Source organism: Ixodes scapularis, unplaced genomic scaffold (genome assembly GCF_016920785.2).
Source record: "Ixodes scapularis isolate PalLabHiFi unplaced genomic scaffold, ASM1692078v2 PGA_scaffold11__112_contigs__length_91849675, whole genome shotgun sequence".
Taxonomy (NCBI): Eukaryota; Metazoa; Arthropoda; class Arachnida; order Ixodida; family Ixodidae; genus Ixodes; species Ixodes scapularis.
The window spans coordinates 13274752-13301932 of NW_024609837.1; the positions used below are offsets into that span (position 1 = coordinate 13274752).

The following is a 27181-nucleotide window of genomic DNA, read 5'->3' on the forward strand; positions in this document are numbered from 1 at the left end:
TAAAACTGTATGTGGAGTTATTCTAAAAGGGATTCTGCATTGATGTAAAAGGTATTTGAAGTTCAAAGCAATTGATACATTTTAACTTAAGGCATTTTATACAAAATGTACCCTTAAGAAATACATTTTATACAAAATGTCCACTTAAGAAATTGCAAGATACGTTTCAGATAAGCTTTCTTTCTGCACACCTGAAATAGAAATGAGTGCAGTTAAAATTAAGTGCACTACATTAGCAAGGAACAAATGCAGAGTTTGGTTTGAAAAAGCCAATGTAAGCCAATCAGCCAAATGACTCCATCAATACTTTCAACATTTTTACTTGGAAAAATTTTAGAAATGTACTATGAGGTCGGCTGTCATGCTTCTCTTGGAAAAGTATGCCATCTACTCCAAGTAAAGTAGCCGTAGTCCTGACATATACTGAGATTAACTTATATACTAAAACTACACTTGAAGCACTACATGAAAAAATGCCTCCTAAAACTGCACTCCTATGCAAAGTTTGTTGATTACACAGGTTACAGCACAGTCAACAATACTGTATTAGCAGCAATTTTCAAAATATCTTGCAGAACCTAAACTACAGAGTACACGACAAAAATGGAACAGAAGCATTGAAAGCTGCCACTCAACATAGGTCAAGAACCTTCTGTCTAGACTTTCCCGACAACCGAAATGGCCTCAATCATTGCCAAGGCATTGTCTTCTAAACGGTATCCCCACCTCCTCTTATTCTGACGTTTCCCCCGATCTGAAAAATAGCTCGCAGAAGATCAACCTTGTCACAGCCATCTTCGGTGAAAGCCGGCAGATGTGGCGGTTCCTGCCAGCGAGACCTCTGTGGTTCTCAACAAAGAAGGATGCCCTCCAGAGGGAGTGGTGCACGTGTCGGTTGTACCTACCAGTGATGGCTATTTTGGCAGACCACTTGGACGTTCCGTCAAGGACACTTTGCTTTACCGCCTTCTGGTGGCCCGCATGGCTCTTAACATCCACGCTAAACACTTCCCTGAAGCGGCACCACACAAAAGTCCACAAAGGTTTGTACCGCTGCACGACTGTTTGCAACAGAACAGCTATCACAAAAATTCTGAGCACACTCGCTACACATTCGCTGAAACACAAAGCAAAAGGGCCGTCTTTTGAGAACCCACGCAGAGCTGGTGTGGTAAAAATGTGCCAGATGCACCTAAGGAACGTCTACACGGCTTTCCATATAATGTAAGTGGCCTGCACATAAAAGGTTATCGGTTTCTGCAGTCAACAGAAATTACATTCCTCCATTTTAAATGCCAGAAAGTTATGCTGCAACTCTTGATACGAACAGCCCTGTCAGTGTTTTCTTTGCACAACTGGGCGGCACAAAAGTGTTGCGTTGCATTTTGGTAATATGTCCCAGTACAACTCTACAAACCACTCAATCAATTTTCTTGGCCACCAGTACTGCACAGACAAAATGAAGTTTCCTTTGATGCTGTCTTAGAAGCTTCATGATGCAGCTTAAAGAATAAAATTGGTCCGAGCAGATTTCACGGCCCAACAGGATCATGCACTTCTTATAACAGGGCATTTGGTTTGTTTTCTTTCAGCCATTTATTTCTTTTACTTTCTGCTTCTCCTCTGGAACCAGTGGAAAAACTTTCTAGCAAACTGTCTTGAGTCTGACTAAGTTTTGCTCAAATTCCCAGCATCTCAAACCTTTGCCAATTTCCCAATTTTCCCCAAGTTTATTCCATTTTCAGTGTTACCAGACTTACTTTACCTATAAGGCCCGTTCACACTCGTGCAGCCGAGTACGACTGAGAGAGACGAGACCTGTTGAAACCTCTTAAAATTTCTTAGGACGAGAGAACAAACTGGCACTCTGGCGCCACCTATGCAGTGACCCTAGCATTGCATTTCACAAGAGCGAAGGTTTTGTGGGATTTCTGAGGTCAAATGTACGCAATACCTATAAGAAAGGCTCGTTTAGAACGTTGAGAAAAGTTTTTCGAGCCAAGAAAGAAAGGATATTGCACAAGAGAAATAAAAAATATGCTGGACTGCTAAGTTTACACCGCTACCGGAATGGTGCCAGTGTGTCCTCTCATTGTAGGAGATATTAAGAGGTTCCAAGGCACCCGGTTCTAAGAGGTCGCAAGTGTGTGAAGGGGTCTATACTCCGTCTCACTAAAACCGCGCAGCACAGCCAAAGCTACAGGGGAGAGAGTATACAACAACCTGCTCAAGAGGAGGGAAAGGAGGAATGGGAGAGAAAAGCTGGGATTCCCTCATTCCACCTTTCCCTTCTCTTGAACAGGTTGGGATACACTCTCTCCCCTGTAGCTTTGGCTGTACTACACAGTTTTAGTGAGACGGTGTATACACAGGCCCTGTCCGCTTTAAGTACAAGCTTGGCGAAAAATGACCAGGAGTGCACTTCCGGAAAATTTGGTTCAATGACCTCGACAGTTTGTGCCTACATCTAGCCACAATTAAACAATCACCCAACTTTCCCAGCCTCTTTTGAAATCTGTCACTGCCCAAATAATGAAAGCTAGTATTATGAATAATAACTTTAGGCATAGATATACACAAAGGAATAGACCCTTTCCGAAATTCAGTCTGGCCACTTTGATCGCTATCATCATCTGTGGAAAGGCACCTGTGCCATACCAATGGCGGCCTTCTAACGACTCATAAAGGAAGACGTTGAAGATGCTTCTAAGCGGATGATGCAAGGCCTGTACATCCGAGGGGTCAGTACGACGCGACGTAGGAATGAAACACAAGAGCTACGTAAGCGTTCATTTCTAATAACTCAGATTCAGTCAATCTGCCGGCTGCACACAATTGGCTTCAAAGCATTTTGGTGTATAAAATTTTCCCGAGGCATCTGAGTGGGTTGGAGCTTTGTTCTGAACGCAGGTTCTTGGTCACCATCGAACTGAAAGTGATCGAGAAAGAACTCACACTGAAGAATTCCTCGCGTGCCGTTGACTTGCAAAAGTGACGGTGCCAATACAAGTTCATTTCCGCCATTGATATGGCAAAAGCTAAACTGCTTTACGAACCACCAGATGGCACTGAATTTCGAAAAGAGTCTATTGTACCAGAAGCCCAAAACACCATAGCTTACTTACGGGCGGGAGACAACTGGCTTGTTGATCACAAAGCTAATATTAGATTCAAAATATTTACAATAAATGTGCTAATCAAAACCAAATAACTGACTTGTTGATCACTAACGTAATATTAAATTCAATATAATTACAATAAAAGTGATAATATAAAATAACATTAATGAAATGTTTAACAAATACAAGAGACTTTAGGAACTCTATTACTTTTAGTTTTAAACATAGGACAGACTTTCTTAAGATGATCCCACTATATATTAATATAAAATAGATCCACCACTGTTATATGTTTGAATGTTTAAATATGAACACAAAATAAATTATTGAAACATAGACCCCAAATATATTGAACACAACTATGCTTCCATTTCATAGACATTCTAATTTCCTCACACCAAATCATCATCCTTTTTATGCTTAAAACACAAAATTGTAAGCTTCAACGATAATAAACAACATACACAATATGATTCATGAAAATGAAGCACTTAAAAATATATTCAACTTAGAAATTTAGTTACTGGCAAGACTTTGCCATTTTAATTTTTAAGCTGGCTCTTAAAGAGTCCCACAGCCTGAAGGGAGAATTTTCCTTTGAAGGCTGTTCCCCTTTATAGTTTAAAAGGTAACAGTCAAAGCTCATTAGATGCCAGGAAGTATTAGTTTGGTTAAGTGGGTTAGTCTTGTTAGCACAGAAAAGTCAACAAAGAACAAAACCATGGAAAGGGCATACCTGATTAATTCGAAAATTTCAGGCTTATCGCGCTCCCTAATCTTCATTCTTTCCTTCATGGCCATGATGATGTTGTTTGCTTTGTCTTCGGCTCCGTGTTTCGTGCTTTTCTCCGCTGCCCCTGTTGTAAGAAATGAAGTAGCCATTTTGAAGTTCTCCAACTTCCCCAGCTGTTCAGTCTCTGTTATTCAAGGCATTCAACTACTTTTTTCCACATTCTTGGATTTACTTTGAATGTATTAGCCAAATTCCACAGCTTCTGGATGTTTCCTTTGATTACATAGGCAAATTGCCTGGGTTCTCTAGGTTACCCCCAATCATTTGAGCTAAATTCCCAATTTTCTCTAGATTACAAAGCAAATTCCGTAGGTTGGCACACTCTTACCCAAAAAGTTCAACTACTTTTCTCCACATCCTTGGGTTTGTTTTGAATGTATTAGCCAGATTCCACCTCTCCTACAGGTCTTCCCGATTGCTTAACACAATACACCAATATCTCCAGATTTTCCCCAATTGTTTCAAATAAATTCACGATTTTTCCTAAATGTTTTAGGCAATCTAATAAGGTTTGTAGACTCTTATCCAAACTGTCCAACTACTTCTCTTCATGTCCTTGAGTTTGTTTTGAATGTATTAGCCATCCAAAGCTCCTGTGGTCTTCTCTGAATGTATAGCCAAATTCCTTGACTTCTCCAAGTTTCCCTATTTGTTTCAGATAAATTCCCAACCTTCTGTAACTGTATGAGGCAAACTCCTCAAGCTGTTTGAGCATATATAACTGCTAAATTTTAAAACTTCTGCAGTTTTCTGAGTCACTAAAAGTACTCCTCAATTTTCATATATTTCTGTAAATCTGTAAGAACTTCACAGTTTTATGAGGAATTCCCTGAATGTTTATTCAAAATACATAACTTCCCAGGTTATTCCCAACTGTTTTAGACAAATTCCTGACTTTCCAGGGGTCAAATTTCCTAACTCCCCCAAATTACCCTAAAGGCATTGGTCGACACCCCAGGCTGTCCACGCATGTAACAAGTAATTTCCTTCTCACGGTTTCCCCAAATTTTCAAACAAAATTCCCCACAACTTTTGAAGATTTCTCTAAATACAATATTCAACCTCCCCAGAATGTCCCTAGACAAGTACTCCAGGTAGTCCTTCATGTAAAAGCCAAAGTTTGACTTCTCCGGCTTATACTAACTCTGTAAACCAAATTTCCCAACCTCCTCCGGTTCTCCCTAAGTATACTGTCAATTTTTACCATTTTGTCCCTGCACATATTAGTGAAATTTCTTGACTTCCCTATGTTTTCCCCCAAGTTCTCAAGTAACACTTTCCGAGATTTCCCTATTTCCCCTAATCCTCCCTGCATGTATTGGTTAACATAAAGCACACATTTTCTCCACGCTTATTATGCACATTTTTGAAAAATCCCTCAACTGCTTCAAGTTTTCTGCAGACATCTTGGCGACATCGCATGACTTACAAATTATTTTCCAGCTAGTTCAGTCAAAATAATTTTGGGAAAGAAAGCTGCACGACGATAGATTTCACTAATACCTAAATCCTACCAGGTTTTACATAAAATCTTGAATATGCCACTGACCCAAAACTAATGTTCATTGGGCACGCATTCCAAAATTTCAACTTTACCAACATTGCATGATAGCAGTGGGACGGCAATTTTATTTATAAAAAAAATATCCCAAATTCACTTCGAAAAATCCCATTGAATATCAATATATCTCACTAAACCAAAATTTAAAAAAAAACACAAAATTTTGAAGGAAGCAAAAATATTACCAACACTTGCTGCGCTAGTAAATTAGCTCATTTGTCAGAGACTCGCGGGAGCGGCCGCATCGGCGCGATGGCCCCTCCCATCTCTCGGCTTCCCCGCAGTACACAGATGTACCACAGAGAAGCACGCTTCTCGGGCACGCGAACGCAAGCGCGCGAATAAACTTTTACATTCGAAAGACAACAAAATCTATTTTTTTTTTAAAGATGTAACAAATTTCCCCGCGGTAACAGCCATTAATCTTTGCGGCAGAAAATGCGCATAACCGATTGTGTTAAAGGACACATGCAAAGGAAAAAAACATTTTTTTTTGACAGCTTAGATGGAAAAAGGATGTCATAAAACGATTTTACAACGAAGAAAAAAAAATTTTAGAGCTATATTTACGGCGCTATACGAATTTGTAGTTGGCGCTCGTGGGAGCCGCCGCTGGTCACGTGGTAGGCCCGCGCGCCGCCGCGCTGCGTTGCCGCCGCACGCTGAGCGTTGTGCGAACGCCGCTTCAACGCGTTTCTCCACGCCGCCGTCGCCGCCGCCGCACAAGTTCGTCTGCTTCGGGGCGCCGCCGCCGTCGTCTGACCGGCGCACAAGTCTATCACGTCTGCTTGCGCTTTTTCAGGAGTTTCCTTTGGGCTCTAAAAGTTACTTATTCGTCTTGGTTTTTTGTTATACTTCAAACAAAGATGAATAAGTTACTTTTAGAGGCCATAGGAAGCTCCCGAAAGAGCACAAGCACCACGTGATAAAGACCAGTCACGTGATAAATACGAACCACTTTTCCGCGGTGCCCGCGGGCGCCAACTACAAATTCGTTTTGCGCCGTAAATATAGCTCTAAAATTTTTTTTTTCTTCGTTGTAAAATCGTTTTATGGAGTCCTTTTTCCATCTAAACCGTTTAAAAAAAAAAAATTTTTTTTTTTTGCTTTTTTTTTTTTTTGCGCTGCAGAACCCGGAGATCCTGGATTCAATCCCCACTCCTGCCCACTTGGATGTGCGGATGAGCATCGTAACGGCGTGTGGCCGTGCATGTTCACCGCGTGATGCACGTTAAAGGCCTCAGGCTAGCAGTTGTACTACACTGGCTGAATTTGTCATCTACGGCTGAGACAGCAGACGCCCATTTGGGGCTGACTAACATTTGCAAGTCCGGCTTCAGGGCGCTTCCATCTTGCTCGCTGGGGTGCAATAGGTGAGCGGCGTTTGGCAACTTCCGGTTCCTTAGGAAATTCTGTTTCACCATTGACAAGCACAACAATGAGCTGGAAGCCTGTGGAAGCATAATTTTGAAACCTCCAGACTGTAGTTTTCAGAACCATGCTTAGACAGGCTTGCAGATTATCGTCGCCACTTGTCAACAGCTAAACAAAATTTCCTAAGGAACCGGAAGTTGCCAAACGCCGCTCACCTATTGGACGCGTCCTAACCCGATTACGAAGCCTTGCTGAGGCGTCATAATCGGATTATGGCCGCGCCCAAGCGCACCCCCCTGGGCAAGATGGCGGCGCCCTGAGACCGGACTTGCAAACGTGTAAAGATGTCAAGATAGGCGACGACGTCGGCTTACTCTGAAGGCAGTCGGCGTTGAGCAGGTCGCGGCACTTCTCGTGGCACTTGACGCCGCATTCGGTGCATCTGAGGCCTTGGTTGGTGATGCCCCAGAGCAGACCCTCGCACTCATAGCAGTACGTGGGCGACGTTGCCGTCCAAGACTGGAAGTTGTGCGGCGTCGTGCTGGAGATCGGGTAGATGAGCGCCTGCAGCGTCTTCTTGTACACGTGCGTCTTCTGCACGCCGGGGGAGACCAACCCGATTGAATTCGCTGTAGTGCGTTCCCTCGCTTCGTTCCGAGGTGTGAGGCACTTTCAGTCACCGGCAGGGCTAGAACGGCACGAAGGTTCTCCGGTTGTCCCGCCTCCAGCGAGAGCTTCCTAGCGTCGGTCACACTTGCTTCGGCGTCTCGCGAGCGTTGAGCACGCACTCCCCAGCCAATGCGGGAAGGAAAGGCGACGAGGGCTCGTTGGAGGTCAGGCACTGGAGACACCCCGTCGTTCTAGCTCTGCCAGTGATCGTAGGACCGAGGCACGGTGCCTGGAGCGCGTCTACGATCGGTGCACGTGGAAAGTCGAACCGGAAGCGGCAACGAATGACGTCACGGAAGCCGGAGCGCGTCACGCCGCCGAACGTCGCGATCCTGGCGGTCGGTCGTAGAAGTTCCGACGAAAGGGACGAGCGAACGAAAGGTGTCGCTGCCGTCGCAGCGCGTCCTTTCTTTTTAATAAAGATTTAATAAAGTCATTGGGTTTTAGAGACAGCGAAGGGAGAGTGGATTTCAAGACTGTAGAGATTACCAAGCAAAGATTAAGTGAATGGTGGCAGAAATCGAGAGAAAACTAGGTATTTTCTTATCCACTGATGGCAAGGGGGTTTCATAGCCTCACTTTCTTTGCACTGCGGAGTGAATATAGATTTCACATTTAAATATTCTGAGCTTAAATGGTAAAACAAAATGGCTAGGTGGCGTAAGCTACCGCCCGATCCAAAGGGCTCAGCCGTATTCATCCATCCATCCATCCATCCGTCCGAACTCCCAGCGGCCGAAGCTTCAGTCGGTCCACGGAAACTCCGAAAACCGGAGGTTGGGACGCCCAGCTTATACACCGGCGATACCAACCGCCCGTTCGTCCACTACAGCGTCGCTTTCGCAAGCCACCGTCAGGACGGCGGCGATCTGTAGAGTCACATTGGCAGTGGCTCCTGTGAGGTGCGTTAACGCCGTTCCACGGGAGTCAGAGATGCGTTTAGGCGCCATAGTGTGGTATCCCAGTTCTTAGACGAACTACTAACTGGTCTGGAAACTTATGCGAATTTATGGCACCAAGAGCAACACTGATCCATGTAGGAGTTATATATATATATAAAAAGTGCCTTAAAACAAAGTAATCTTAAAAAAGATTCCAGACCAAATGTATAATCTAAAAGGGTCGAGGTAGGATCGTACAGGACGACGACGCCAAAGCTGGTAAAGATCGGAGAAGGACGTACCAGTTCTTCGTCGTTGAGCGACTGGCGAGGAACGGCTGAAGTCAATCCGGCATTCCGTTTAGTGGCAGCCATAGTCTGCGCCATCGGGGAAGGGTTACGTGTGTCACAAACCATTCGACAGATGTCACGACAGCTTATGTCCGCTTGCGCCAAAGATCATCGGGACATCCGTGCTTTCGCATGACGATTATTCAAGAAGTATAGTTTTGCACACGACATTCGAGGCGTGGATGTACCGTACCGGTGACTTAACGTAAGAAAACGTAAGCGAACAATGCTATGTGAATGGGCCTTTAGAGAGAAAGGCATACGCCCTACTACGCCCGAGCATAAACTAAAGCGCGGCGGAAAATGTGGCATCTTTAAGCATCTATAGGTAGATCCTAAAGTTAATGTTTAATACAGTTTCAATAACAGAATGAAAACAGAAAGTTGCCTTTTTAAGCGTTGGGTTCAGAAATTGGGTTCTGTTGCCAAAACTCCTAACGTGGATACTTGTATCCTACTGAGTGAGTTCGACAGTTCTTAAGAAACTTCAATCATTAAGCACTTGAATAAACACATCTGTTTTGTAGTTTACAAAACATAATTGAGGACTTTAGTTTCCTTTGTTTGTTTTTTTAAAGCCCTTATCAACCAAGGAATCGGTAACCAAGGTTACGATGCATCAAACGTGACCATATGTCGTAGTTCGAACCCCGAGACAGGGAAGAAATAAACGGACAAGGTGACATGAACCTATGTTTTCCAATTCCCCTCTTGACTATGCACTTCGGAGGTAGTGACGTCATACCCTAGCTGAGCTGCGTCGTAGTCAAAAAAAGCTAAAAAAAAACCTGAAAAAAAAAACAAAAAAAAACACATCTACTCAAAAAAAAAAAAAAAAAAAAAATAGCGCCGCGATGTAGTGGCAAGTCTCTTGGGCTCGAAAACGGATATCTCAACTTCGCAGTTACAAACTTGTTGGCCCAAAAATAAGAAAGAAAGAGAGAGAGAGAGAAAAGGAAGCGGCGCCAGATCTGGCATTAAAAAAACCAAAACATCGTGTCTGCTGTTTTTTCTACGGATTTTGGGGGTTTTTCAATTTAGGCGGCGCACGCTTTCCGCGTTACAAATGCAGAGTGACTTCAAATGCAACAAACGCCATTAAAATAAAAATAAAGACAAGAAAAATAAAAAAAAAACAATGCAAAGATAAGCGTTCGTCGCAGACGCCGCATAATCAGTTGGCAGAAGGCGGTTGGAGGATGGCGGTTAAGAAAATAAACAGGCGAGACCGAGGGAGGGTCCAAAGTTCACGTAAAGGGCGTATTCGGCATTTCAGAGCAGGCACTTCCAAGGGGCCTAAGAGGTGCAAGATGGGGAGTACCAAAGATGCAAACGACACCTCCAAAAGAACGCTGCATGCACGAAGCGCCTGAGAAAAAATAAATAAATAAATAAAAAAGATGAAGTACGAAGTTGAACTGGGAGTATAGGGAGACGTTGTCGACGAACACAAAAGAATCTGAGAAAGTTTAAAGGAGCACTCGGGGAAAAGACACCACAAAAGTATGGGGGGGAAAAAAAAATCAACGACGCTTCGAAAGCGTATTACGCAATAAAGAGTAGACAAAACAAAAGTGTTAAGAATGCGTTGTAACAAAACAAACAAGGGACGGAAAGCGTCGTTCCCCGAAAAACGGCTCCAAAATGGGACGATCCAAGCAAACAGAAACAAAGAAAACCAATTTGACTAAATTTCAAAACGGGAAGCAAAAAAAGGAAAAAAAAAAAAAAAGGGGGACACGAAAAGATGAGTGCGGGCGATAAAAAATAAACTAAAAGCTTCGAGAAAGAACCGGAAAACTTAAGATCAAAGATGGAAGGGGGTAAAAAAAAAGAGTATTTCAAAGGAGTACCTTGAGCACCTTTGCAGAGCGAAGCGCACCGAGCAGAGACACAAAAGGGCGAGGGGGGAGAAAGAGGAAAGATGGAAAGAGAAAATCACAAGTCAGAAGGGAATCGAGAGACAAGTTGTCAGAAACAGACGCTTCACAACGGACAGATATCACACACACACTCGCGCGTATTCGATCCCCCGAACACGAAGGGGATGACACAGAGTATAAAAGGTACATAGCACCATAGAGTTATTGTAATGTATGCTAGAGCTTCAACTGGCGCTAGTGTCTATGCGACTTCCGTGACGCAAATGGAAGCAGACAGCAACCAGTCTACTTTTGCGGTGCTCCTGTGCATTCCTATGGGAAAACGCGCGTGCATTTTGTCAACCATTTCGTCGTTTACCCTGAGACTGGGTTTTTTTTTTGAAGAGCAGAAGTAACAGAAAAAAACAGACAGGTCTCTTCGCCGGAAACTAACACGGAACACTTTGGTTATTTGGGTCGTACCGAATAGCATGTACCTTGATTAACACTGTAAAAGTGTAATTGCTTTAGTTAGCGCATTTTTCTTCATCAGTGAACGATATTTGCTCTTATGATCGAGCGCAGGGAAAAAATGCACTCACTTTTTTCCCATAGAAATGCATTACCGGAAGTCCATTTTCGACTGGTTGCTGTCTGCTTCAATTTGCGTCAGCACACTAGCGCCACTTGAACCCCTAGCGTACATTATAATAACTCTATGCATAGCACTTCATGCAATCCTAAACTTCCTCCCCATTAAAAAAAAAAAAAAAAAAAAAAAAAAAAATATATATATATATATATATATATATATATATATATATATATATATATATATATCGGAGCATTGGTCATATCAAAAACTCATACCCAAAAGAAAAAAAAAAAAAATCAATTTGGCTCTTTAACTTTGTGTTGACAAGCGCGCCAACTCCGTTTGGCTCCTGGGAGCATAGGCGAGCCATTTCGAAGACGTGAACGTTGGATTCGGTGCCTAGAAAGCAGCATCCCACTTACGGTGGACCGGAGCGGACGCTACGAGCCATCCCACCAGCCAATCCAGTCATGCGAAAATATCACGTGACTACGCGTCGCTGCGCACGCCTTCCGAAGGTCACATTACGTGACACGCAGCGTCGAAGCTGCACGCTGTTTGTTAACAGCAGGTTCGGGCAGCACTGCGCACGCGCAATAACCCGTTTTTTTTTTCTTCGAAAGATTCAATCGTCTGCGAATAATAAGCACGAGTTAACTCGTGTCTACAAGGTCACCCGAAGCGGTGGCGCTGTCTAGATGCGCAACGGAGCAAATACGTCCTGCGCCGGTCAGTCTATAGGATCGCCAAAGTGCCAATGGGTCGTGACTCGTGAGACGCGCCGTCTTGTGCACTGGGTGGCGTAGAGAGCCAATAGCACGAGAGAGCGTTTAACCGCCCGATCGGAGTCAACCGACTTAAGCGCGAAACACATGTACGACGAAACCGTCCGATCCGACGTGCGGACTGCCGGAATGACCTTGGGAGGCGAGGGTTTTCGTAGCATCGGAGAGCGTTGAAAACCCTCGCCTCCGACCGTCGTATTGCGCGGTCGGACGTCGGATCGGACGGTTTCGTCGTACATGTGTTTCGCGCTTAAGGCATACACATATAGGTGGCAAAGGTTTGGGTGCGCAGGGAGACTGGACCGTTTCACGAAAAGGAGAAAAGAAAAAGGACAATTTTTGGTTGCATTTAAACTTGAGTTTGGGCTAGTTGGTCCGTTACAGAATAAAAGGCAAAAAAGCGCGAACAAACCGGGACAACGATGAAACACGGACGACAGGACAGGCGCGCTTCACTTTCAACTGTTTTATTTCTTATCACCATCGTCACCTATATATATATATATATATATATATATATATACAGAGAGAGAGAGAGAGAGAGAGAGAGAGAGGATTGCCCAAACCGCATCGCACTCAATCGCCACAATCGGTCAATCATACAAAAGCACAATTTTACTCTAAAAGATACGCGGATTCAATTCACGCAATTCATTTTTTTTTCTTTTTTTTTTTTGTGTGGAAAGCCTTTATGATCTCTCTTTTCGTTTTCTCTTTCTTAAAAACGTCGTGGAAATCAGGTCAGGTTTCCACAACAAGGTGTAAAGTTGGGCGAGTTGATTGATGGTCATATTAACCACGTTAACATCTTATTAATCTAAAAAAAAGGTAGCTGGCAGATACGATATTAACGTGGTCTTTTCGGCACCCTGTAAACTTGCTGGGAGCTGTCCGATGTTGGCGAGGCAGAAAAATACAACCTGTTCCAAGAAACACGCGGTGCAATATACAGCCTGCGTCACCAACGTGGTATATACGAGATTGCGTTTAGTTGTGGCAGATTCTACACTGGGCAGACTCGGCGCTGCTTCAATGATAGAGCACGAGGCCGTAATCTGTGTGTGCATGCGCAACAAAACGGGGGGGGGGGTGGGGGGGGGGGGCATTTTGCTGACCATTGTAGGCGATGGGGCGTAAACCTGACCCGATTCCCACAAGTTTTTAAGAAAGGCAAAAGACAAAACGGAAAGAGATTAAGAGGCATTCTACATAAAAAAAAGAAATAAAGAAATTGCGTCCGAGCTTCAGAGTGAAATGGTGTGTTTGGGTGGCTGCTTTTGATTGTGACGATTGAGTGCGATGCGGTTCCGGCAATGCGTATATGCATATAGGTGACGATGGTAATAATAAAAACCGGTTGAGAGTGAAGCGCCTGTCCTGTCGTCCGTGTTTCTTCGTTGTCCCCGTTTGTTCCCCCCGCGATATTAAACCTTTTACTCAACTAACGTTGGCCGCCATTTTGTTCCTATCGAATAAGCACCTGAGGAACGAAAGATGAAGTAAATTTTGCCGTCCCATACATGTGGTCTCGTCAGGCAACACCGACACGGCTCCTGCTCTTTCACCACACTTACTCTTATTTAAAAATAAATAAATAAATAAATAAAGTGTATCTGTCTTCTACGAGTTTAAAGCTGCTTTAAATACGGAACTCCTAGAAGGGGGGGGGGGGGGGGGGGGGCGGATCGGGGGTCCAGAAACAATGACGTCACGAGCAGGCCTTTTCTTCTAAGTGGTATCGGTTGAACGCTCTTATAAATGTTCGCTTTGTACGGCCACTGACAGCCTAGAGACGGGCGTCACGTAGCGAATACCCCGGGGGCTTTATTATCGTACCGCAAACAGATGAAATTAACCGATAAGAACGCCGAAGGAAAGAAAGAAATTACGAAGAGAGACGCGTGAACGTAATAAGGTGCACGATCCGCGTTTTTTTCTAAGTTGTCAGTGATGAGAATGGAAGGTCACGAGCAAGGCAAAGAGAGAGAGAGAGAGAGAGAGCACGGCCAAAAAAAGGGCACTCACCAACTCGCTGACAAGAGGAATTGACTTTCTTCTAGGCCTGATATCAGGCATCGAGTCGATGTTACTGTAGAAGGGATTATCCCCAGGCCTGCCAAAGCAAAAAGACACGCGGATGACACGCACTCACAAAAACGGGCAGACGCCGCCATTTTGAGTGAGAAGCAAGCGGAACGCAAAGTTGCGTCAAACAACATTTTTCTTTCTTTTTTTTTTTCTTTTTTTTTAGTTCGATCAAATTGGGGGAGAATCGTCTTTGTCCAGAAGTCCAAGACAACTTGGAAAACCCGCGCGAAAATATATGCCTTTGAAGATACGCTTGTCGGACGAAAAAGCGAGGCTATATCTAATCTGAAATTAACGCACATATATCATAATTTTCTACATAAATGGGGAAATCGAAATTCCTCCGCAAAAAAACCAGGCCTTTTTTTTTTTTGTACTACGTTTTTTAGGTAAAACCGAGTATAGACGGAAGGTACAAAATGCGACACTGAACGCACTATGGTGGCTTCCAGTTGTATTTTATGTTTTCGCTATTGCGTGTTGTCGAACTTTGACGTTATATTTTTTTTTTTTTTATCTATGTTTATGAGGCTACGTATGTTTCGTTCATGTAGCATGTATACAGTGCCTTTTTTTTTACTGGTTGTTCATTGCATTCAACCAGTCGGGGCATTAAAAAAAAAACGCAGAATTTTAAATATAAAAGTAAATAGAGAGGGGGTCGCAGACGAGAACTCTTAAGATACGTGACGAATTTCAGAGTGTCAATTGACTTTGTCCGGGCGTCGACAGCGGCCAAAGGAGAGATTGCAATTTTTTTTTTTTTTTTTTTTTTTTCATCTGACCTTCGACATATCGTGGTAACGTTACAGTTTATGAACATTGTGTTCACTGCTGTTAGTGTAACACTCCCTGATGTATACAAGTGGGTTCGCGACTGTCACGTCACGTTCTTGTTCTTTTTTTTTTTTTTTTATTACAACACCGCCACTTTTATTTGGGCTCAAAGAAGCCTACATTGTCCACAAGGACGTCACCTCGGAAGATCGACAAACAAGAAATACCGCTCGACACCAAGCCAAACACAGCTTGTCAACAATCCAGTTTACACCTTAAGCGTCACCGACTGGGTCCCCCAAATGATCAGCAGAAGTAAATACCAAAGCGGAAGTAGAAATATTTGCCGTGATTGTCAATGGCAATCCTGTCGGCTAGATTGTACTGACGTTCAACTGACGTGCGTAAAAAAAAACAACAACAACAACAACACGGCGTATGTTTAATGCATTTAAAAATAATTTGCGCGTATTTTATTTGTTTACGTCGTTAATTTTTGCGCGCTCTAACATCCAAAGAAAACACAAATTATGACTTCCGTGATCCATTTCCATATTCAAAACATAATCATACATAACACCAATCCTCCAGGCCAAAAAAAAAAATAAAAAAAAGGTGGCGTGTTTAGATGTTTTAATACAAAAATAAGCCGCACATTATCGTAATTTTAGTATATCTAGGCAGCTTGGGGCTCGCAGACTGAGTTATCATTATAAACCAACGAATTAAAATTATATATATATATATATATATATATATATATATATATATATATATATATATATATATTTTTAGGACAATATAGGACAATATATATATTTAGGACAATTTTAGGACAATAAAATAAAAAGGATTGATATATATATATATGGGCGGTTTCATTTGGATGCAGGCAACAAGGTGCAGTCGTATTTTTATTTCTTTTTATTTTTGCTCTAAATTTTTATATTTCGTGGGGCATGTTCCAAGAAGAACAATCCTTTTTATTTTATTGTCCTAAAATATTTAGGTTCTGAGAAAAAAAAATATCTCAAAGATGCGGGGAGAACGACGAGCTTTTGACGATTGTCGTGTGTGGCGTTTTCGAATCACTCTCAATCTCATAATATTCAAAAGAGAGCTTCTATACTTTTTTATTGTGATGTATATGCAAGTACGTAAAACTACATCCCAAATACTATTTATTATTCGCCGATCCAACCTTCGTAAAAATCCCCAAACATGCCTTCGCGATCAACTGTAACCTAAACTGCGATTTTTTTTTTTTTTTGTCGACTATGGTTAGTATTGTTTTTAAAATAATACCACGCGTAGAACCTTTCATTGCCTTCCACATTATGCAAAGTTTCTGCCTTAATCATGTACGAGTGCTGAGAAATAAATTATGAAACCAAAAAGGTTTTCACTTTTTGTTCAATTTCAGCAGCTGTATAAAAAAAATAATTTAAAAAAGACTTACCAGTTGTTTGCAGAGTAAAATAAAAACGTAAACATTGAAGAGTGACAAAAATAAATACTGTAGTGTTATTAACATGAATTTCGGATTAAAAATATAAAATTTCGATTTAAAACTCTAGGCTTCCAATAGGAGTTGTATTTTACTGTAATATTTTACAATATTATACTTCCATATTTCTGATGTAGTATAGATTATGTAGCGCATAGGGTTTAGGCTTGAGGCCTCTCCGATTGTAGCACCGGCGGAAATTGTCTGAAAACCCGCTTTCGGCAGTTTCGATTTTATAGAAAGTTTTGACGTTTGCAATTGCAAACTTATTATTCTACGCCTAACGACATGAATGTATTTTATATGATTACTTATTAAACGTCCCTTCGATTTTTTATAATAACGAAAAAAATATACAGCTATAACCCATAAACCCCACACCATCGGCATTTTCTCTTTTTTTTTAGCATATTTAGAGGCTTAAAACCCAAAATTAGCGCATATACCTCTAACGAATAGAATGCTGGCTAAAAGAAGGGTGTAAAAAGAACGCGACGCGAGAAAAATAAAAAAAAAATCAATAAAAATTGCTCTTTTTTTATATACAGCGTGCTGAAATTGAACAAAAAGTGACAACCTTCTCTGTTTCATAATTTATTTCGAAGTACTCGTACGTGATTGACACAAATTTTGCATAATTTAGAAGGCAATGAAAGGTTCTACAGGTGGTATTATTTTAAAAGCAATACTAAACATAGTCGACTCAAAAAAAAAAAAAAAAAAAAAGAAAACATCCGCAGTCTAGGTTACAGTTCTTCGTGAATGCATGTTTGGGGATTTTTACAAAAATTGGAGCGACGAATAATAAATACAAGTTATAATGTCGTTTTACCCACTTGCGTATATATCCCAATAAAAAAATATAGACGCTCTCTTTTTAATACTTCGAGACTGAGAGTGATTCAAAAACGCCACACACGACAATTGTCAAAACCTCGTCGTTCTTTCCTGCTTCTTTAAGGTTTTTGTGTTTTTTTTTCTCTCGGATATTAAAGATGTCTGGACATTACAAAACAAAAAAAGAATTGTTCTTCTTGGAACATGTGCCACGCAATATAAAAATTGGAAGCAAAATAAAAAAATACGAATGCACCTCATTGCCTTAATCCAAATGAAACCGCCCATATATATATATATATATATATATATATATATATATATATATATATATATATATATATATATATATATATAGTGCGCCCCGCCATTCTACCAGGGGCCTCCTCTTATACAAGCAATCCACGTCGATGCGGGAGAAGCCATGCAAAACCACAACAAACAAACAACTCACGCATTGCTGCGAGGCCATAGGCTCTTGGGTCCATCACGACTGCTTGACCTAAGAGCGCCTCCGCTCTGAAACAGACAAAAGCAGAAACACGTCATGAGTACATTTGCAACCTGAAATAGACTACAGCTTCATCATAAGAACGAACGTCGTGATTTCCGTGATACAAGTAAAAACAAAAAAACAAAAAAAACGCACCCTTTCATGAAATTCGTTTTCATCAACGGATCCCAACGGACAAAAGTTTGCTGGTGACAAGCATTCGAATTTGCAGACGGTACGAAAAATGGCGTGTGTCGCCGCCATCTTTAATCGACGCCCGAGCAGACCGGAAAGGCGTATCTCCGTTTAAAACAAAACAAACGAACAGGAAAGAAAAAAACGCATTTGGAAAGCGACGCAGAGGAAGTGTCTCTTTTGAAGAAGATAGGCACAACAGGCTAAAGACCTCCCGGGAAGTCGATGGAAAGTCAGATCGACGTCGAAGTTTCCGAGGGCATAGCACCCGCGAAGGAAGCGATTTAGTTATATTCTTCTAACCATTTGCACACACCAGTTTTGTATGTGTAGAATGTTGGCGTTTGTCTGCTGCGCCGAATGTTGGAGAACGCTCGAAGCAGGGGTGTTAAGACACCCGTGTTAAATGCATGAGGCCAACCCCCCCCCCCCCCCCCCCCCCCCCCTCTTTTCCCACCTGTTCCACTGCATGGTTATTATCAACCGTCAGCTGTACCAAGCGATCAAACAGTGAAACGTACATGTTATGTCATATATTCTGAACGCCGAGTCAAAATCGAAGGAACTAATGCAGTTCAATATTATCTCTTTTCTAGGTATTAATAAGTGGAATTCTCTCCGTGAGAACAGAAATTCCAAGTTCGGTCATATAACCGGGCCGAATTTCGCGAACTGCATCAGGTAGTTTTGAGAAAAATGTCCAGATTTGACCCATCTTTTATATATATATTGTTTCCATTTTGTTTGCCTTGAACTGCTAACATTACGTTCTACTCAATTTGTACTTTGACTGTATAATTCGTTTTTGACACCTCTCGTGTAACACAAATCAAAATAAGTTATGAGTTCTTCGCAGACATAGTCTGATCACAGTTGCAACACGTAAAAAAAGCAAAAAACAAAAAATATTACGTGCGCCCCCTCAACTCCCCCCCCTCCCCCCTCCAAAAACAAAAAATAAATAAATTAAAATCTTGCCTTCATGCATGGTGCCATGTTTTGACTGGCATCCACGAAACAATCCAAAAACAGAAAATAGTATGTCCCATTTCTAACCACCACCAAACTCGAAACTGCACCCGGAACTAATCCAAGGACAGCTCAAGAGAGCCAAGCCAAGCCACGACGGTGGGGAGAGGGTAAGGAGTGCTATCCCTCCACTTTTCTCTTTTCTATCCGACCAAAAAAAAAAAAAAAAAGAAAGAACACGCCTACGCTTCCCTATTTCCCCTAGCCGAGGTTTAAGGGAGCCACTTGAGCCATTTTCTTCTCCTGGCCTGATTGCCCGTCGTTGGATGGGGCGTCATCTCGGCTGCGTAATGGGGTGATTAGACCCACCTCCTCCCCATTTCCCCAGTAACGGTCCCCGCTCCAGCAGCGTGAGACTCCCAAGGCGCTAAAAAAGGGGAAAGAAGCGTGACCTCGATGGCCGCGACGCATGCAGAGTATTCAACGGTCATTCGACCGACGCGCGTCTACCGACAGAGATTTCGTTCGTTGGGGAGGCGCAAACGGCAGTTTTAACTGCGACGTCGGCGAAAGATAAAAAAGCCTCCCCATGGGGACGAGAATGCAAGAAACGCTTCCTTCCCGTCTGACTGATTCGCCCATTTGAGGACAAAACGGGGCTTCCCCAATTCGGGAGCTCGTGGTGAGCCGGCATTGTTAACAGGTGGTCAAACATTCTCCTCGGTCAACAAAAAACCAGTATAGAAAAAAAAAAAAAAAGAACAGGTGGGAAGACGGACAAGGGGGAAAATGGGGAAAGACAACGCGAAAGAGACTTAGCGGTTGACAATGGAACGGGCGCGGTAAATGTGTTTCTTGATTTCGCGAGGTTTGTTTTTCATAGGATTGCGCAATTAAGTAGCCCCCCCCCCCCCCCCCCCACACACACACACACACATACAACAAACCAATTTCTTGTTAAGGTACAGCATTTTGGAACGCTAAACCTTCGATTATTTTGAGAAAAAAAAAATACGAGACAGACCGCTCCGGTTTCTCTTGCACTGTCAATGTTTTGTGCAACGTCAACAACAGCCGAGCCCTCAACCAGCCTCAGCGTTGTTTAACTTTTTTTTAGACAATTTGATACCCATCCATGGGATATGTGACAAAACTATTGAAATATCACATATTTCAATAAATATGTGATAATATACAAGATATGATACACTTCTATACACGCCCAATATAATTTATATGGGTTTCTTTTTTTTTTTTTGCTTTTTTTAACAAACCATTTATGATTTATTTCTTTTCTCAGAGGGGAAGAGCATGCATCGTATACCCTTATCGGGTATCAATTTATCGAAACGATCTACTAAAACCCCAAATTAGTACGCCGTGGTTGCGATCCGGTAACTATACACCTCCTACTAAGACTCTCTATTATTAAAACAAACAAAAAAATCGCGGCTCACAGAAATAACGAGCAAAACGACAACAGGATTGTTTGGCCCACGGAGACTAAGTATACAAAACCGTAACGGAGACTAATCTTCACAAGTTCTCGGGCAATCTTCGACGGCGCTCAACATGTTTCGCGTCCACGAAGATTGATAAAGACACGAACGCGTAAAACTAGACGAGCAGAAGAAGACGGGGAACGAAGGAAAAGGCTCGCCGCCGGCCCAAGTGTTTTAGTGGGCGAGGGAGACAAAGGGGGGGCGAGAGGGCTTAATGGCGACGCGGAGTGCTTTGGAGATCGCTCCCTCTTATAGTAGAAGCAGCGGCAACACGACGACGTGACTTTGATTAAGGGGAGAGCGGGGGAAAAGTGAAACGGATGACGGAACTATTAAGTTTCTTGCTCTTTGCAGAGAGGCTGAGGAGAAGAACGGGGGGAGGGTAAGACGATGGTGGAAGCTTGGTGACGCCCGCGTGCAGGGCCATGAGAGGAGGAGGGGGGGGGGGGGGGGGTATAAAAAATGGAAGTGACGACGAAGGGTATTTAGGGAAAACCGATGTGGCGAAATAAGTCTCGCAATGGCCGATCAGCGCGGCCGCTTTGGAAAACAGCGATACACTAAAAGTATACTAAGATATACTACTATAATTTAAGTGAACTTTTATATAGTATATGGCGCATACGAACTCTACTGCTGGCTCAGTCTGGCAACTAAGATGTACGCACCAAAAGTATGTTTTTAATGGACTATTAGTCACACATCGTACGGTTTTAAACAGCGCAAAAACACGTACGCAGGGGACGAAACAGTAGCGAGAAAGAAAAAGCGCTTGACCTGTATACGCTTGTTTCGTTCCCTCTGTACGTTTTTTTTTTTTTTTTTGCGTTGTTTAACTATGCAAGGAATACCAAGTTACCCAGTTCTCGACCTTATTACTATTGATGAACTCGAAATATAAGTCCAGTATACCTTCTGAGGTGCGCTGTTCTCTTTCGGGATGTCCTTGTTTGCTGGGTTTGCACCGCGCGCGCGCCCCCGCCGATTCGGGTTCAAGTACCGCCATCTCGCGGTCCGGTGGCGAACCGCGGGTTTTGGTACCTTTCGTGTCGGCGATGCGTTTTAGCTAAAGGACTGAACGATGAAACCTATAAGGCTTTCGCCTTGATAAGGTGAAACGAAGTATAGTATAGTTACATACTACACTTTACACCTCACGCCCCCCCACGCAGACGCACAATTTAAGATCAGCCATATGTTGTCCTATGTTGTTGTTTCTCTTTCTTTTTTTTAACGAAAACAAACAAAAAAAGGAAAATAACGTTGATTTTTCTTTTGAAAACTAAATCTTGCAAGAATTACTTCGCGCATCGTTTGACCTACGCGCAAAGCATGCACGTTTCGTGAGGACAAGTGTAGTGCATCGAGTCCGCCGTTAACGGGCATTTTTCGTCAGTCAGTTTAGGCCTGTCCCGAAGGGGGAAAAAGAAGGGACGAGTTTCAAAGAGAGCCGAATGAGCCACCGACGACAACGGCTACCGCCGACAACCTCGCAAGAAAAAAGAAAAGAAAAAGAAACCCAAGCCGCGTTTTAAGCCTACAAGAACAAACTCAAACTTGGAAACTAGGGGAAGTGGGGAAGAGGGCACGCGGTATAGGGAAGACAGGGAAAGAGCATGGGGGTCGACGGATGACCTGGGGGCAGTGGGAAATTCGCGAAACGGTTGTCCGTCAGCGAACGCGGAAAATGAAGACGCGAAAGTTAACGCGTCTCGCCGAAGGCTGAAGACAGCGGACAGAAGAAGGCAAACAACGACTAGACGCATTTGCGTATCTGCCATATCGATCACAAACTGGGGGGGTGCCGCCGCCGTGGCGAACGGCGTCGGCTTTTCGAAAGAGCCCCCTGTAGCTTCCTCCAGCCGAAATCGAACCGACGTATAGTCGGCGAGAACGCCCCGAGATGACGGCGATCGTATTCATCGTGTTCTTGCGTCCGCTCGACGGCCTCTTTCCGAGGCATATACCGGCGGAGGGAACTGTATGTAGAGGAGGGGATACAGACCAACTCATCCTTGCTGACAAAGCGTTTGTTTATGCGCGCCTCAACTTCGTTTGACCATAGAGGGTACTTCACTCATTTGCATTTAGCCGTGACTCCCTCGAGAGAATGCACTGGCGCTACCCCTCGGGTAACCCAATTCACTCTCAGAAATAGAGGGTGTATAGGGGCACACCCCTTGTCTCGTATGTAACACCCCAAAACAACAATTCGACGTTCAGTCCACGGACGTCAAACCGACGATACCAACTTTCAAGAGCGGCTTAAGAGTCGACCGATACAACTTATTTAGCTAATGTATGCATTAAAGGCAAGGTTTTTTTTGGCCCTGCTGCAATACCTCAGTGTTTTTGTTTTTTTTTTCTAGTTTTTGATACGCATATTAGCAATTTAGTACGTTATACCCAACAGCTATCAAGTCGCTCGTAAAAGTGGGCATCTAAGCTCGACGTCAGTAAACTGAACGTCCAAATATAATTTTGGAGTGTCACGTATGGGACAACGGGTGTACCCCTGACCACACCCCATTTCTAAGAGTGAAGAACACTTCAATATCCAAGTGCATTTCCTCGTAGTTTTACGTAGCATTTTTCCACAACGGACTTCGAAATAATTCTGGCAAAGCTATCAGCTATAGCAACCCCCCCCCCCCCCCCCCCATAGATGCTGCGTAGGTTTGATCTCACACACACTGGAAAACGTTCAGCCGACGCCCTAAAGGGCAACGTCAAGGTGACCATCGTCCTTGCGGGTGCGCTAAACCACCGACTAAACTGAGCAAGCACAGTGGATGCGGCGTGATCCTGCACATTTTGTATACGTGTATCCGCGTGTTTATGTGTGTGTCTTCTGCGTCTATGAAGCGATGTTATGACAGAAACGCGATACAACAACCACGGCACAACAACCACGACACAACAGCCAGCAATTGGAATACTCAACACTCAAGATGTGGCTTTCATATCCAATTCCGCCAGTCGCGCGCGAAGGCATCCGAGAACTCCGGGTATATTTTAGAGGTGAATGGGTCATCTGAGGCGCATCTTCAATTAAGAAACTAGTGGGGACCACTAAATGGGATGTTTATGGGTGTTGAACCGCCGCAAAGGTGTCGGTATAGAACCATTTTGAGTGCGCAGTCGCGGGAGTGCCTCGAAGGAACTGAGTGCGTTGAGGCACGTGTGTCAGCGCTCCATCGATTGCCCTGTTTGGCTCTGAGGTGGCGTTTTTAAAATCTTTTGTAAAGTAAATAGGAGAAAGACAAGCACTGATTGCATGATGTCGTAATTCTGTGGTACATGTCGTGATTTCACGGTGCATATATATAAATGTATGTTTTCCGAGAATAAACTTCAGTTGCAATTAGTGCTCTGTGTTGTTCGTTTCTTTTACTTGTCCGTTGTTTTTAGGGGTTTTTGCCCTCGGAAGTAAGGAAGTGAAAGAGCAGAAGTGACTCCACGAGTCTGAATTCACACACCCTCACCCTGGCCGTCTGGTTTCAGCTTCACACTGCTTGTTTTTTTTTTTTTCAGAAAATGCATTTCTGTTGAGAAAATTAGCTATGTAGTTTTAAGAGACTGCGCTGCCCTCATGCAACTGCGGTCGAAAACGAAACCAAAATAAATGACCGGTATCGCTGTAGTTGCACGAAATACGATCACAGCCGATGTATTACGTCAAAGTGAAGCCGCGTAGTCCGCTAAAACCGATTTTAAAGACGCGACCATTCGCTCTTTGGCGGGCGGCAAGCGGGTTAGCTTTTAGTGGATGGATGGATGTTAATGGCTATACCCTTTGTAAAGGGCGGTAGCTTGCGCCACCTAGACTAAGCCAACACTGATCATCAGCCATACGGCTGATGATCAGTGTTTCCATCTTTCTAGCAGATAGTTCCGGTTTCGCCGTAACGCCCGAAACCACAAACGTTGAGCCCGTGATAGTTATAAAACTATACACAATATCGAAAGAAAAATATGTATATATATATATATATATACATATATATATATATATATATATATCTTGTAAATCAGGTTTACGCGAACTACTTTCTACAAGAATTGTGTACGTTTTTAAAAATAACAAATAGTCTATCTCAAACCGGCACACCAGCCTCTTCATTCATTATGCGAAGTAGGAGATTATAAAAAGACTCCGCAAAAAGCCAGTTTTTTTTGTGTTTTTTCTTGTTTCTTCTGTTACCGTTTTTCAGGCAGAGTGAGTATAGCGCTGGTGTTAAGTTCACACCAGCTTCAAATGTTGAGAAGAATGTAAAAAAAGAGAAAAAGCTGGAGCCCGCCATGCAGCGAAAAATAAGGTGATTGAAACTATTCACCAGATTTTTCAACTGGAGATTAAATTTTAATGAGCTCTCAGACTCGGCAAGTTAGTGAATTAATTTAATTTTTGGGGTCCCTCGGTACGTTTTATCTAGCGACGTTAGAATAAATCTTAACACAACAAATTAACGACAGCACAAAAATAAAAATATAAAAGCACTGTCAATTCGCTAGCCGCAGCGAGACACGCGTACAGCAAAACAACAGACCAAACCTAAGCCCGCGGTGGCGACTTTTGGCGGTTATATGTGCCATTCGCGCTAATGACACGCGACGTCCAACTAATTAGATAATTCCGAAACAGACGCCGTTTCCGGCTTCGTTTTTCTTTTCTTTTTCGTCCCGAAGTCTGGCAACAGGCAACAGCGACGTTCCCATGCAAGCCTGTTCGTCTGCTAGAGCTCATCCGCTTCGTGTTCGCAGCTAGTTTCGGTTTCCGCCTGCTGTCCTTCGAATGCAGGAGGCTCCCCTCCGCCCAACGGTCGGCCACAGTCTATTTCTCTGCTGCAGGATGCGCAGCTGCGGCTGACAGCGCCGAAGTTGCTTAATTAGGCAGACGCGGGCCGAGCCTCACTGTCGTATGTATATACGCTCTCGGTGATAACGGGTCTGCTGCGCACACTGTCCACAACGCCTCCGAGTAACACTAAAAACGCCGCTGAGTTGGCTCAGAATGTAAAGAGAGCCGCGCCGAGAAAGCGTACGTGACGATAACCGTAAAGTGATTCGATTCGAATAACTAGTCGGAATGAAGTGAGGCTTCCGTCTTGGAGAACGTGAAGTGGCCAACATTTATTGTATACATTATGCTCACGAAGTAGAGAAATTTCGAGTTACTCTTTAAATTTCTTAGTTGCATAGCGCCGATTCTCCGAGACGTTATTTAACTAACATCGGGACAAACAAGAGAATAAATTTTTAATAAAAAATAAAGAAAAAAAAACCTTCAACTACATGGTTTCCAATTTTGAAACATTATTTAGTATTCGTTTAAATATAAAGAGATAAAGAAGACAACAGGGTCCCCTTTAAGAAACAAACAAAAAACAATATAAATATATAGTTCTTTTCTTTTTTCTTTTCTTTCCTTAAAGCGATGCTGAACCCAACATTTCAGTGTCTATAATAAGTGGCGCGCTATCTTTCAACGAGTCAGCAGCCTCCGGTGTGGGCGAGCACACGTAACGAAACTGACGTCATCATATCCCGCATTCAAGGTTAATAAGGTTGACTGTGGGATATGATGACGTCATTGTCGTTGCGTGTGCTCGCGCACACCGACGGCTGCTGACTCACTGAAAGATAGTGCGGCACTTATTTATAGACACTGAAATGCTTGGTTCAGCATCTCTTTAAAGGGCTAAACACAAAAAAACCAAGTTGTTAGAAGTCGCCGGTTCAACGGGCGACTGTACCCTGCGCTGCAAGCTGTATACGTAACCAGTTGGTCCAGTCATACGTGTATATACTTCGTCACGTGAACGCGATCGGCAGACAGCAGGGCCACGCGATGAAAGGGACGCGAGTGACTGCATCTCCGCGAGCCCACAGCTCCCACCGGAATGCCAGCTTAGGGAGTGAAAAGGGTATAGGGCCGTATAAGTCTTTTCCGTGCGCTACGTTATGGCGAAACAGAGTTTATAAGGCTTACATCTTTTTTTTTTTTTTTTTTCGACGATTGAAAGGAATTTTTACTCTTTGCCTCTGCGAAAGCCGATTGCGCATATATACGGTGTTTTTGAGCAAGCTGGCTAAAAATAAGCCTCCCCACTCGAAAGACTCTTCGTCTCCCTCTTATTTATTTTTTTTCGCCCGAGTCTAATCCCTAAATAATGCGAGTTGGAGCGAAGGTGGAAAACCGCGCAGCCCTAAGCTGCACGGTGGTGAAAACGAACGTTCTCGTTGGGACAGGTAGGTGCCTACCCTTTTACGGAGCTGCGGAAACATGTATACGCACCCTAGGGCCAGGCGCAACAGCGCTGCCCGCCGATGCCTCGTGTAGGTTTCGATTCAAGACCGACCAAAAGCCGACGCTACGACTCGACGCGGCCAATCTGAAGCAGCGTCAAAAGTGCATCGTACAGACGGCAGTTGTCTTTGTGTTTCTTTTTTTTATATAAACTAATCACACGCAGAAACAAGCGTATAGGATCGTGGGGTATTAGTGGGGTTTCGTAGACCTTGTTTTCTCTACTCCTCTAGACTCACCGTCAACGAAGACGCCGTTATAGTGCCCATACTAGACGCGCGCCGCTGGCCTCGACTACATGCGTTCCGGATCTCGTAGTACATGTCGAGAACGGTTATAACAAAGTCAACGGGAATCGGAAATCACTTAGCTATATCCGATATTTCGTTCTAACCGACTACGGTTATAACTAAGTCAACGGGAATCGAAAATCACTTCGCTATATCCGATATTTCGTTATAACCGACTACGGTTATAACTAAGTCAACGGGAATCGAAAATTACTTCGCTATAT

General features: G+C 43.3%; 1 protein-coding gene across 1 annotated transcript in view; it reads right to left on the reverse strand.

Moving 5' to 3' along the window:
* LOC8036004 (protein unc-13 homolog B) overlaps positions 1–27181 on the reverse strand; it is a 281470-nt gene that overhangs the window by 55949 nt on the left and 198340 nt on the right. The window contains exons 11-16 of the mRNA XM_042288825.1: positions 17653–17717; positions 14015–14102; positions 8700–8774; positions 7222–7441; positions 3856–3976; positions 906–1117 (exon numbers count right to left, since the gene is read on the reverse strand). Of these exons, the coding sequence (XP_042144759.1) occupies positions 906–1117; positions 3856–3976; positions 7222–7441; positions 8700–8774; positions 14015–14102; positions 17653–17717 (781 nt within the window). The remainder of the gene's footprint in view (positions 1–905; positions 1118–3855; positions 3977–7221; positions 7442–8699; positions 8775–14014; positions 14103–17652; positions 17718–27181) is intronic.